General features: G+C 32.6%; 2 protein-coding genes across 2 annotated transcripts; both read left to right on the forward strand.

The window, feature by feature from the left end:
• The first annotated feature begins 565 nt into the window (after positions 1 to 565).
• Positions 566 to 2,952, forward strand: LOC109812620 (Concanavalin A-like lectin protein kinase family protein). Its single transcript, XM_020376614.3, has one exon. The coding sequence runs from the start codon at positions 800 to 802 to the stop codon at positions 2,801 to 2,803; it is 2,004 nt and encodes a 667-aa protein (XP_020232203.2). The 5' UTR covers positions 566 to 799; the 3' UTR covers positions 2,804 to 2,952.
• Positions 2,953 to 5,405: 2,453 nt separating this feature from the next.
• LOC109791586 (PHD finger-containing protein 1) lies at positions 5,406 to 8,883 on the forward strand. Its single transcript, XM_020350894.3, has 6 exons — positions 5,406 to 5,666; positions 6,394 to 6,479; positions 7,098 to 7,613; positions 7,734 to 7,955; positions 8,043 to 8,167; positions 8,263 to 8,883. Exons 1-6 carry the CDS (start codon positions 5,664 to 5,666, stop codon positions 8,319 to 8,321), a joined length of 1,011 nt encoding a protein of 336 aa, XP_020206483.1. The 5' UTR covers positions 5,406 to 5,663; the 3' UTR covers positions 8,322 to 8,883.
• Positions 8,884 to 14,629: the final 5,746 nt, after the last annotated feature.

A 14,629-nucleotide genomic window follows, 5' to 3' on the forward strand; every position in this document is an offset into this window, starting at 1 on the left:
TTCTTCTGATTTGAAAAGTTAAATAATTAGAGAATACTTTATAATCATTTTAAAACGTTTTCTATATCTAACCACTAGATTAAGTCTAGTGGTTAGGTGAGGAGAGGTTGTAGTAATTAGAAATATGAGGATTTAGGTTCAATCTTCATTGTAATATACTAAAAAAATATTTAAAAGAAATATATAAATTTGAGTAAAAAGATAAATAAGTAAATAAAGAAAGGGAATTTGGGTAAAGAAGAGAAAGGAAAATGATAAGTTGACTATGCATGACAATCTAACCCGCCCCCCGTGGGTATCTGCCTGAACCCGTCCCGATTTGGCGAGAAAAACTCGTGTTTATTGGGTTCGAGTTCGAGTTTTTCCCGATTGATAAAATCGGGGGCGGGGACGAAAATATTAATACTCACCCCACCCCGCCCCCGCCCCGTCCCGCTTAATAATATAATTAAAAAATTATTTATATATATATATAAACCAAAATTAAAAATATTTATATATAAAAATTTATATTATTTTTCTTTTCTTTTCTTTTTTTTTTTAAATTGTTCATATTTATTAAAAAAAAAAAGGGAAACCTGAACCCTGCCGGGAACGGGGATGGGGACCTAGATTTTATCCCCAGCCGGTATCGTGAGCGGCGGTGGGGAACGTAAACCCGCCCCGCCCCGCCCCGATGCGATGCCTAAAGTTGACTAATGGTTTGTTTGGTGGAGTTGGTTATATTGTATGTTGAAGAGGAGAATATGAAAGACAATGAAAGCAATGATCGATTATTTCCAAGAAGCTCTCTTTTACAATGCAGTATGATCCCTCAGTTCTGATGATCCTGGTTCTCCTCTTGTGGGTCCCTTCCATCACCCTCTCCTCCGACAACATGAGCATGAGCATGAGCATGAGCCTCTACGGTGACGCAGTCTTGACCCCCAACGGCATAGCCCTGACGACCACAACATGCTCCCCATCCACAGGAAGAGCCTTCTACAGCGACCCCATACGCTTCCACGACCCCCTCACCAACGCCACCGCCTCCTTCTCCTCCCGCTTCTCCTTCTCCATCCTCCCCTCCCCCTCCTGCCCCTCCGCCGACGCCGACGGCCTCGCCTTCCTCATCGCCCCCTCCCCCCTCTTCCCCACCGCCCCCGGCTTCCTCGGCCTCCCCTCCTCCCCTCTCCCCTTCCTCGCCCTCCACTTCGACACCACCCGCCACCGCAACCGCCTCGCCCTCCACCTCTCCTCCCTCCCCTCCCTCTCCGCCGACGCCTCCTCCCAAGGCATCACCCTCACCAGCAACAAACTCATCACTGCATGGATCCACTACGCCCATGCACTCAACCTCCTCCGCGTCTGGCTTTCTTATTCCACCACCCGACCCCCCTCTCCCCTTCTCTCTTCCCAACTCGACCTCTCCCAAACCCTCAACCACTTCATGCACGTCGGATTCACCGCCTCTAATGGGGAAGGCTCTAGTCTCCACCTTCTTCACCGCTGCCACTTCAACACCTTTGCTTACTACGACGACCACGACCACGACGACTCTCCTGAAGATGCAGACTGTTTCTTCTGTTATCAAGACCATGATTCCTCACGCTCCGATCTTCAGACTCAGAAGAGGAAAAAGATCGGTGAAATGGTTCTTGGCTTGGGAGGCTTGACGGCGTTTGTGGTGTCTCTTTTGGCGGCTATGTTCGTCGTCTGTGTTTTCTTGACAAAGAAGAAAGAGGGTGTTAGGGAAGGTGGACAGAGTTGTAGGAATATTCACACCAGTAATAGAGTGCCGACAAGGTTGTCGCTTTCGGAGATTAAGTCGGCTACGATGGGGTTTAACCGAGATAGGCTTGTTGGAGAGGGTGCTTCTGCCAAGGTTTATAGAGGGTACCTTCCCTTTGGAGGTGACGTGGCGGTCAAGAGGTTTGCGAGGGAGGGTAGTGGTTTGGACTGTTTGCACAACCCTTTCGCCACGGAGTTTGCCACCATGGTGGGTTACTTGCGCCACAAGAATTTGGTTCAGCTTAAGGGCTGGTGCTGTGAGGGGAATGAGTTGGTTTTGGTTTATGAGTTTCTCCCCAATGGGAGCCTCAACAAGGTTTTACACAGGAACTTCGGTTCTTGTATTGTTCTATCGTGGAGGCAAAGGTTAAATATTGTTCTCGGGGTGGCTTCTGCTCTCACCTATCTTCATGAGGAGTGTGAGAGGCAGATCATTCATAGGGATGTCAAGACCTGCAATATAATGCTTGATGCGGATTTCAATGCCAAGCTTGGGGATTTTGGGCTGGCTGAAGTGTATGAGCACAGTTGTAGCACAAGGGATGCTACTATACCAGCGGGGACAATGGGGTATCTGGCTCCTGAGTATGTTTATTCTGGTGTTCCTACTGCGAAGACTGATGTGTATAGTTTTGGGGTGGTGGTGTTGGAGGTGGCAACTGGGAGGAAGCCTGTGGAGGATGATGGCACTGTGGTTGCGGATTATGTGTGGAGCTTGTGGGAAAAGAGGAGGCTCATTGAGGCTGCTGATCCAAGATTGATGGGGAAGTTTGATGCATTGGAGATGGAGAGGATGTTACTTGTGGGTCTTCTTTGTGTGCACCCTGACTATGAGAAGAGGCCAAGAGTGAGAGAAGCAGCTAGAATTCTTAAGAAGGAAGCACCACTTCCTTTGTTGCCTCTCAGTAAACCAAGGGTGAAAATTGGGCATATTTGTCCTAATGATACGCCTGAGGCACAGAATGTTGTTGTTGGGGATTGGCTCAGCACAGATGAGGCTCCTTATTTGACCCCTAGAAGTCAGTTTTACTAGGATTTGTACATTGAACTCAGATTATTTTAGAGTCTTGATTTGTGAGAAAATATTGTGTGCAGGAATCTGAACAATGTAGCATGTCTTTGATCAGCCAGATGGAAAAAATACTTGTTTTCTTGTTTAATAACAATATCCAATTGAACTTAGCGACTTTGTGTTTTAGACTTTGCCATCCTGCAAGGACCATTTAATCATATTGATCGACCCAGTTTTGCTGTTTTACTACGTAATTTATTCAAAACAGTTGGTTACCAATACCCTGGTTTAGATAAGATGAATGAACCTATAACAAGGATAATGTTATCTGTTAAGCAATAGTTTTTAATTAAGTCAACTAAAACGCATTTGAAAAATGAAAATATGTTTATGGATATAATAATTGGTAAATTTACAAACTCCAATTATATGTTATTGGTTGATATTCTTTTGCATATCATTTGAATGGCTTAATATAAGCTGGCATTGGCTGTACTCTATTGTTTGGTTTTCCAGTCACTGTTTGGAAAAGTTGCCAGAAGATATCTCTTGGACCTGTGAAGTAGTAAATTAACAAAAGTGGGGGTTTTCTCAGACAATCCTATTGATGTTCCAGTAGTAAAAGATGTATGACTCATAAGAAGTTTCCACTTGATAGCAACATTTATAGAAACTAAGGTAAAGGTGCTGGCAGTAGCTGTTTCTAGTGGTGGTGAGTTCTGATTCTGATGTGGTATCTATTTTTCCGTACCATATTAGAGTTATAGAGTCACACACTTTTCAACATGGATCAAATACATGTAGATTCTTTTCTGTGATCACGTTATTATAAATGAACATGATCGATTGTTGTGTCAGACTACTACGATTCATTTTCAGGTTTAAGCACTTGTTTCCAACTTCCAAGTTATCTGAATTACTCTATCTATGCATACATCTCAGGGTAGGCTGTCATCTCCAGCTATTTAATAATGGAATTGAAAAATTGAGAGATTATTATAAAAGTTGAAAACAAACCCAATTTTTTTTTTATTTTTGAGAACAATAGAATAGACTTCAGAAGTTTTTTTTTTTTTTTTCTCGGGTAAATCAGATAGAATGAGAGAGTAATAGAATGATAGTAATTTTGGTTTGCAATTTTAAAATTTTGTAAGTTTGTTTCGCTGTTTTAGTATAGTATAATTCCTCTTATTTTATGATTTTTCTCCGATCCTATTTTATTATCTCAAAATGTATAAGATAAGAATGGTGTGCGCAGTGGGTGGTCAAAAGAAAGAAAGAAAGAAAAATATTAATCGTAATTATTCTAATTAATTTATATTATTTTATTTATCTTAAATTAATTTAAATCAGAACATATATCCGTCGAAATTGTTGATGTGACAAAATCTTTTTTATTTTATTTTATTTTATTTTTCTTTTATAATATTATAATTATAATCATAATGTATATTTGTATAATAATTATATTTTTTAAAGGAAAAAAAGTATAATAAATTGATTAAAATATTGTATTGAAGCAAAATATGTATATATCATTATATATATATATATATATATATATATATATATTTATGGTTAATTATTATAAAATTGTGATAATAAATAAAAATTTATTATAATTATAAAAATATTTCATAAAATTAATAATTGAATATTATATTATATTATATATATCAAATTTACAAAGGTCTATTAATTTAATTTAATAAATATATAGTTAATATGATAATCTTAATAATTATAATTTAAAAATAAAAAGTATAATAATTATTATATCAACACTTATATTAAACACAATCTTGGACGAGTGCTTTTTGGAATTTTTTTTAATAAGAGAATTTGTAGAAATTTTTTTAACTTCTTATTTAATTTAACTTTTATTTATCACAACTATTTATAAATTAAATATTAATATTTTAAAATAAATTATCAATAAATAAAAATAATTAATTTTGTCATAATATAAATTATTTATCTTTAATCTAAAATATAATTTATATGTTTAAAATATTTATGTATATTAATTTTAAATATAATATATATATTCAAACATGGTATTTATTTATATATATAATTTATTATAATTTTTAATCATATATAATAAATATATTTGTATTTTATATATGTTAAAATATTAATTAAATTAAAATATTTATAAATTGAAATGATTTAATTGATTGATTTTATCAAAATATATGTTCATTGTAATTATTTTAATTACTATAACTGAATATATATTTTTTCTATGATAAATCGATTAAATTTAGGCAAAAATAAATAAATACAGTGATGATTATCTATATACAAAAGTTTCTTTTATAATAGATAATAATATATTTTTTCAGCTGGATTGTTTTACATTTGAAAATTTCTAAATATTTAAAAAAGTAGTTATTTATATTTTAAGTCATTTAATTTTCCAAATAAAAAGATTAAAAAAAATTTCTCATAGAAACTTAGGAATTTTTTTTTTTGTAAAATAGGAAATTATTATCTAATTTAATTATAACTTTAATTTTGATTTTATTTTTAGTTTAATTATTTTAAACTTTAAAATATTTTTAAAAATATTTAATCTTAATCAAATATATTTTTAACTATTTTCGAAAATAATGTTCTTGATTATATCAATTCTGGAAAGAGAATATATTATGATCAGGCGAAACAATCATCTAATAGAATTTTTTTTGAATATCATAAGGGAAAGAAAAGCCTATATGGCTCAATCATCTTTCCAGTTCTATACCAAGGCAGGTATCGGTGTGGTTTCAATGTCTTTTACTCAGTTCTCACTCACAGATATAACAAACACTCCTTACACGTGCAATATTCTACAACCCAATTAAACCCTTTGGATCTTCAATCCATTCACAACAAAATGGTCAGTTTTTCCTTTTTCTTTTTTTGTTGTTCCTCTTTTTATTTCCATTTTCCGTTGGAGGACTCCGCGAATGAGTAATGATTCAAGTTTTCTATTTTGTGGGCTGTGAAAATGTTACCCTTATGAATAAAATTTGAAACTTTGTTGTGTTTCTTTAGTGGGTCTTTCTTTGTCTGTTCTGGGAAGGTGCATTGGTTTTAGGTGATACCATACAAGTTTCTTTCTTGCTTTTCTTGAGATGCTCTTTGTTTCATCGTGCTATTATTTCGCTTGGTAACTGTAATGCATGCTATAAATCTAATAATCCATGATAGAACAATCGCAAGAATAGTTGTGTAATTATAATTTTTGAATGCTTCCTTCCTACAAGGTCTACTGTATTATCAATCTCGGTTTAATTTAATGGTTATAAAGCCAACATCCAAATAATTATTCATTTGGTAACAATTTTCGAGATTACTGTTGTTGGTTTTTGCAACAGCAAGTGCAAATGTTTGTATTGTGATCTCTAGCAAAGATATTGGATCATAAATTGGGGAAAATGTTAGTAGTGTTTTGGAATTGTTCTTTTCAGTGATCCATACATGATTTAAAATATAAGCCTAATTAATGATACAGCTTTTATATGCATGCATATGTTATAATATTGTATGAAAGGGGGCATATTTGGATTTGCATTTGTGGTCTTATGAATCATATTCAGTAAAACTCTTTACCCTTGTTGTAGGAAACTGTTTGTCTCCAGTGTGGCAATAGAGGCTTACCAGAGGCATTGGTTTTTTGCACCGAGTGTAAGGCTTATGCGCTGCATAGGTACTTATTGTTTGCTCCATTTTTTTCTCTGTATTCTTCGATGCACTTATAGTAAGTTTTTCTCATCATACTTAGCTGAAATGCCACTACCACTAATGCCCCTTGGACATTCTTTAGAACTTCCGTTTGAGTAATGGAGGTAGGACTGTACTCTCTATTGTGGGACAATCCAACAAATAATTGGAATAACTCACTGCTTGGTATTAATACCTTGATAACATGGTTTAACATAAAATGTAGTGATTCTTATATGCATCACATGTGTATATAGAATAGATATGCTTTTGGGTTTTAATAAAAGTGTTTTAAAATCATGTTTAATTTCCTTAGCTAGTTTTTATCATCAGTACATAGCTGATTGTGCCTCTCCTTTTATTGCCATACAGACAATCTTAAAATTTCTAGTGGTATTGAAAGTGAGATTCGGGAGTGCACCCATTATAGTTAGGTTTGGATAAACCAAAGGATTATTAATGGATATGCTACAGAATTTTGTTAATACCCTTTTAAATTGAATCTTATTTCTTCTCCCAATGTTTTATAAAATAGGAAATTTGTGATTTCATGTTCTTTAAGGCCTTAATTGACCTTTGACTTCTTAATTGTCCTTTTTATCAGGTACTGTTTAAAGGGGCCTGTGATTTTTACTGGTGATGTTACATGGTTTTGTGAGGATTGTGCAACAAAGCTAGGAGTGCCACCTTCTCTTGACCAATCTACACCTCTCCCATTTGAAACAAAAGAGTCTGTAGTTTTGAAAAACAATGCAATCCATGCCACGAGAAAAGTAGAACATTGCACAGAGAGAGTGAAGAAACGCAATAAACAGCAAAAAAAGAATATTAAAAAGAAGCAGAAGAAAGGAATAGTTAATTCTGACTTAGTTGCTAAAACAAAGGGCGTGTTATCTGATAGTCACAGTTTACCTGAGCTTGAACATCCTCAATGTACCATCAACTGTGAAGAAGAAAGTGAGGTAAAAAATGAGTGTGGACCACCTCCAAGGGATGTAGCTAATTCTGATGTAGGTTTCAAATCTGTTCCAGTTTCTCAAGGAGTTACCAATAACGATTCAGGGTGTGTAGTATTAGATGGTCATGTTGATGCACAGCCTATTATTGATCCAATCTGGAGGTACGGAAGATTTTTTTTTGCTACCTTCATTTGAAATTGGTGCATTTCTATAGCTATAAGCTATTGTGGTGACTGGTGAATTACTGAATATCATTTGAAATTGAATTTTCTGGTTAATAGGGGAAGTATGTACTTCTGTGATGAAACTATTGGTACTGTTAGTGGACTTCTGGTCCATTTGTCCAATTTAGCATGCTCCAAAGTTGTGGAGGAGACAGAACATTTACCAGAGGTGCTTCATTCGGAATTGCTTCCCAGATCTATGGTGTGGCCTGAAAGTTTCAAGAGCGAGGGGACAACTGATAAGAGCATTGCGCTATTTATCTTTCCTGACAGTGAGGGGTGATTTTTCTCAGACAACTTTTACGCAATGTTACTCTTTTTTTTCTTCAATTTAATATGCCTAAACTAAATATTTATTCCCTGCAGAGCCGAAAAGGTCTTTGACGCGCTGGTTGATGATATCATTGACTTTGAACTTGCCATAAGAGTTGTAGCTAAAAATTCAGAGCTCTTAATTTTTCCTTCTATCATGCTTCCAATCCATTATTGGAGTGAGCTTCATTTATTTGGACTCTTCATTGACACTTTTCATTATAATTATCTGTTGAACTTAATGTTTTTAGTTTTTTTAATCCTTTGTGGGCAGGATTTGAAGCTAAGTATTATTTGTGGGGTGTCTTCAGAAGAAAGCGAACTTCAGATTAGACAAATGATGCTGTGTGCAGAGATTGACAAGGCTCTTAAGTAACTTGACATAACCATTGTCCATCTAACTTCTTTAAGTAATAGTGGTAGCTATTATTCTAATGCATAGTACTCCCCTGCTTCTAGTCACTTATACATCAATCATATATATACATGCATGATGGGAATTTTGAGTGAATAGAGTGTGATGAAAGCAAGAGTTGGGATCGCTGGCACTGTTACCCTTTTTGTGACTTCATTGTCCTGGTGAGATGCTTACATTTACATAAATGTTCCAAAAACCCTGTAAAACTGTGTCCACAGGGTTACCTTTTTTTTGTTTTTTTTTGTTTTGTTTTTTTTTTTCATTTTCTCACCAAGTCTTTGATTGTGGAAAGCATTGTGGCGTTTGTTCAACAGCCACGGTGCTAGTTTTCTATAATCTTGGTCTACCTATAATGTTAGTTTTTTATCATCACGTTTTACTTATATTTCAGGAAGGATTGGACGTGTAACTTACAATTCTTTTGTTCAATGCATAATACAAGAATGTGCTTAAATTGGTGGAAACCATGCAATATAATGATATTAAATGTTGAAAGTGTTCATGTGACCCTGCATAAGTGTGTTAGAAGTCGATTTACAAATAAGAATGATGGTTACCTGCATTTGAAACTTTTAGTGTGGTTACCTTGCTAAGGGGAAATCCATGCTGGTCCAACTCGAGTGGACTCTACATCTGGGATGAGTCCAGCCCGTTTTCCATCTGGGCCTGGCCAGTGTGACATCTTTCTACGCAATTGAAGCACCAATGTGCTTTATCAAAGTAAATAAATTCATTTTATATATATATATAAAAGAGGGTTCAAATGATATCGGTATAACTTTTATAAATATTATACCGTTTAATAATTTTATATCAAATGTGAATTTTGTAAATTTAACTGTTAAATTATAACTTTATATTACTTTATGTGTTTATATCAAATTTTGTTAAAATTAAATAATTTGAAGGTAATCTAAGTGTTAATATTTTATTATATTTTGAAATTTATATATTATATTACTTTTATTTTATAAGAATGAAGTGTCAAATTATCTTAGATTTTGTATATATGATCTAAGAGTAAAGAATTTTTAATTTAGTGGTTAGATTTACAAAATTTACATTTAATATAATGTTATTGAGCAGTATAATATTTAGTAAAAGTTATATCGGTGTTGTTTGAATCCTTATATATATATATATTGTTGTGCACCGGAGTTTACTACACACATACACATGTCTCCACATTGGTGATATATTATTCGTTTTGGGTCCAAGTCTTCACGGTTTTGCTTTTGAACACCACCTAAAAGGTCTCTCTACCAATGGAGACAACTGTGTATATAAATACATGTCTATCCTCTTGTTTAAATGATGTGGGACTATGTGGGCCCACAGAGCTCACTCATACTCACACTCTGACAATGGGACACGCCTCCTAACCCTCCACAGTATAGGAAGACTTTCGATACTTGTTAAGCCGGTCACCTGATCAGACGACTGGCTCTGATACCACTTGTTGTGCACTAGGAATTACCACACACATACATATGTCTCCACATCGGTGAGATATTGTCTGTTTTGGGTCCAAGTCCTCACAGTTTTGCTTTTGGACACCACCCAAAAGGTCGCTCTACTATTGGAGACAATTGTGTGTATATAAACACATGTCCATTCTCTTGTTTAAAATGATGTGGGACTACGTGGGCCCACCGAGCTCACTCACACTCTGACAGTGGGACACGCCTCCTAACCCTCCACTCTTTAGGAAGATCGATACTCGTCGAGTCGGTCACTTGATCAGAAGATCGGCTCTAATACCACTTGTTGTGCACCAGGAATTACCACACACATACACATGTCTCCATATCAGTGAGATATTATTCGTTTTGGGCCAAAGTCCTCATAGTTTTGCTTTTGAACATCACTCAAAAGGTTTCTCTATCAATGGAGACAACTGTGTGATATATCCTCTTGTTTAAATAATGTGGGACTATGTGGGCCCATCGAGCTCACTCACACTCTAACAGTGGGACACGCCTCCCTCGAGCTGATCACCTGATCAGACGATCGGCTGATACCACTTGTTGTGCAGCAGGAATTACCACACACATACACATGTCCCCACATTAGTGAGATATTATCCGTTTTGGGCCCAAGTCCTGATAGTTTTGCTTTTGGACATCACTCAAAAAGGTCTATCTACCAATGAAGATAATTGTGTGATATATCCTCTTGTTTAAATAATGTAGGACTATGTGGGCCTACCGAGCTTACTCACACTCTAACAGTGGGACACGCCTCCCTCGAGCTGATCACCTGATCAGACGATCGGCTCTGATACCACTTGTTGTGCACAATGAATTATCACACACATACACATGTCTTCATATTGGTGAGATATTATCCGTTTTGGGCCCAATCCTTTACGGTTTTGCTTTTGGACACTACCCAAAAGGCCTCTCTATCAATGGAGACAACTATGTGATATATCCTCTTGTTTAAATAATGTGGGACTATGTGGGCCCATTGAGCTCACTCACACTTTGATAGTGGGACACGCCTCCCTCGAGCTGATCACCTAATCAGACGATCGGCTCTGATACCACTTGTTGTGCACCAAGAATTACCACACACATACACATGTCTCCACATGATCGACTTTTATACCACTTGTTGTGCACCAGGAATTACCACACACATACACATGTCTTCATGTTGGTGAGATATTGTCCGCTTTGGACCTAAGTCTTTACGGTTTTGCTTTTGAACACCACCCAAAAGGTCTCTCTACCAATGGAGACAACTATGTGTATATAAACTCATGTCCATCCTCTTGTTTGAATGATGTGGGACTATGTTTGCATCCTAATATATATATATATATATATATATATATATATAGTTACACAATAAAGGTAAACTTTTTTTATTATATCTTCTATTATTAAGTTAATTTCATGTAGTTTTATTAAATTATTTGAATAATTAATTAGTGAAAAGCACACTAAATTTATGACTTAAAAAATATTACTAATATTATTTTCTTGGTAAGAAGACAATTATTGCATAAGTGTACCTATTCCCTCTCTTTTATGTTAATCGAGACGCGAAGAATATGGACAAAGAGCCAAAGATGAATAGACTAGCGACCAATTTAGACTAGCTTAGCTTTCATGTTGTCCTTACTATAAACTTAGATAAAAGGTGATGAAAAATGTTTTTATTTATACCAGGTGATGAGAAATGTTACTAAACACTTTTTAGAACATTTTTATTGATTAGAAATTACAAAAATATGCAAGTCCAACTTATTTAATAAATTTTATTCATGATTTTGTAGTTTTTTTTTTCAAAATAAATTTATGAATTGATTAAAAAAAACAAGTGAGTTCCTAGCAGTCCTCTATAGTATTGTGGAGCAAAAATGGAAGTGCGAATAAAATTAAACCCTTGTCGTCATATTATTGATCTTTACCTTATATGATAGCAATAGCATTTATTTAGTGTTGGGTTGCTGAGTGCACTATGTACGTGGAAGGGGTGAGGGCTGGCTTCATCAATTTAGGATAAGAGACTTCATATATGCTGGTTTTGTGTAACTGTTGGATTGGTAATGCTTTTTCCTCAAAAAAGAAAAGAAAATAAAATAAAATTTCGTGTTTTGAGGCGGTAGTAAGCACATGGGGTGTCACGTACAGCAAAAAATAAAATAAAAATGTAACATCACATACACATCAAGACCAAATTTATAAACGTGACAATATTGTACATGTGGTGGATGCATCAAAATCAGGTTTGTATTTTTCTTCTTTTTGATATTCTGGGTGAATTTTCTAAATTCTTAACGTGGTTATAATTAACGTGTAAAAAACAAAAAACAAAAAACAAAAATAAATGTTATGACAATTTCTACGGTGGTTTTGCCTAACTGTTCCATTGGTAACACTTTCTTCTAAAAAACCATGTTGAAGTCTTGCGTATGTACACTTCGTGTATTGGGGCAGTAGTAAGCACATGTGGTGATGTCCGTACCAAACGAAAACAACGTAACATCACATCGAGACCGAGTTAAACAACTTCACAATGTTGACATACACAGCGGTCGCATCGGAATTAAGGTTTTTTTTTTTTTTTTTTCTCATTTTGATTCATTATGAATTTTGAAATTCATATTGCGGTGGTAATGTATAAAAAAAACATACCACTTGTGTTTTTTAACAAAAAAAAGTTAGCGATCAATCTCTTACTTTTCTATGGAGTTATTGAAAGTATCATTTTTCCTTATAAAAGCTCAACTTGTTGAGAAAGGGTTATACCTCTTTACTATATATAATTTTAAATTTGATTAATTTTAAAAAAATTATATTATGAACAATAAGAATAATTTTAAAATATACAGTTGAATTAAAATAATTTATAATATTTTATTTAGAATAATATTTAAGGATAGAAATTAAGAGAAATTTTATTTTATATATATATATATATATATATATGTGTGTGTTATTATTATACATTTGAATTATTATATTATAAAATATTTTTATAAACTATTGTTTGGATAATAATAAAAATAATAAAGTTTTTATTGTATATTTTAATATGTATATATCGAGTTATGAAATTTTATTTTAACTAATTTTATTTAATAATATATAAAAATTCAAATGAAAATTATTATATTATGTTTCTTAAATTTAATAAATATAATAATTAGTATATATTATGTAATGAAAAACTCTTGAATAAGCATTACATTAATATATATATATATATATATATATATATATATATATATTAGTAAAATAACATATTTAATAATTTTTTATAAAATGTAAATTTAAATGATCAAACCATTATATTTGATGATATTACTAATTAGATCAAGTAAATAAAATTATAAATAATTTTAAAATTATTTGGTAGTTGTTGGGTTTTTTGTGATAAAGGTATCAAATTAATTTGTTGTAATATATTTTTGAAGTATGCATTGTTATATTTATATGGACTTGAAAGATATTTTAAAAAAATTTATATTTTAATTAAAACTTGTAAAATAAAATTATAGTTAAAAATAAACATATTATGTAACATTTAAATAGTAGATAAGTAAATAAACTAATAATAAGTAAGTAAACATATTATGTAACATTTAAATATTATGTAACATTTGAAGTATGTATTGACCACACAGACAGAAGTAGATAAGTATTTTTTACACATTATATATCTATTAGTATTTCTTATAATAATTTGATTTTAATATAAGATTACTTGTCAAATCAAAGCATGATAAGGCAAAATTTACCAACGGTCGAACATATTCAATGACTCAAATTTTAATGCTTACAAAATTTATATTCTTATTCTTAATATTTTTTTAAGACTTAAATATATTTTTAGTCCCTCAAATTTAAGATAAACTTATTTTTTGTATTTTAAATTTGAAATTATTATTTTTAATTTTTATAATTTTAAAAATATTTATTTTAGTTTTTCAGGTCACCAATAACATATCTGAAAGTGAAAAATTAAGATAATTATACAATATCAATTAAATTTAATATGATATTTTCACTAACAAAGACATTAGTAGATAAATTTTATGTAATAATATTTGATAAAATTTTTAACAAAATTTAAATATAAGAACTAAAATAATATTCTTTAAAATTATAAAAACTAAAAACAATAATTTTAAATTTGAAAGACCAAAAATAAATTATCATAAATTTAAAGGACTAAAAATATATTTAATTTTTTTTAATGTATCCCTTGAATAAATAATACTTTAATCTATAAAGCAAAGTTGAGAAGATATTAATTTCAAAAAAGTTGTAATTACAATCAACTTTATTGTTAGATTACAATGTTGGCAACAACCCAATTAATGTCAACAAAGGTGTATTTACTGTCAACAATCAACTTTATTTGTTAGATTAAAAGTGGGCAATTACATGAAGTGTTTCACATTGATGATGTTGCCAATTAACTAGAACAAATTAGAGAGACTTTTTTATCTAATAAAAAGAGGGGAAAATGGGAGGAAGGGAGTTTCTTCTTTATTTTAGTTTCCTGTTTTTTTTTATTAATTTAATTTATTAAATTAAATTATAAATATTATTTATCAATTCACGAATATCATGACATTGTGTAATTCAGTATGATAGCACTTGGGAACTGGTAGAGCTTATCCATTGTTTTCCACTTTCTGCAAATGGAAACCGGTGTTCGAGATTTTTTTTTTAATCTATGAGAAAATCTAAAGAGGATAAATAAG

Source organism: Cajanus cajan, chromosome 7, assembly GCF_000230855.2.
Source record: "Cajanus cajan strain Asha chromosome 7, NIPB_CcT2T_4, whole genome shotgun sequence".
Taxonomy (NCBI): domain Eukaryota; kingdom Viridiplantae; phylum Streptophyta; class Magnoliopsida; order Fabales; family Fabaceae; genus Cajanus; species Cajanus cajan.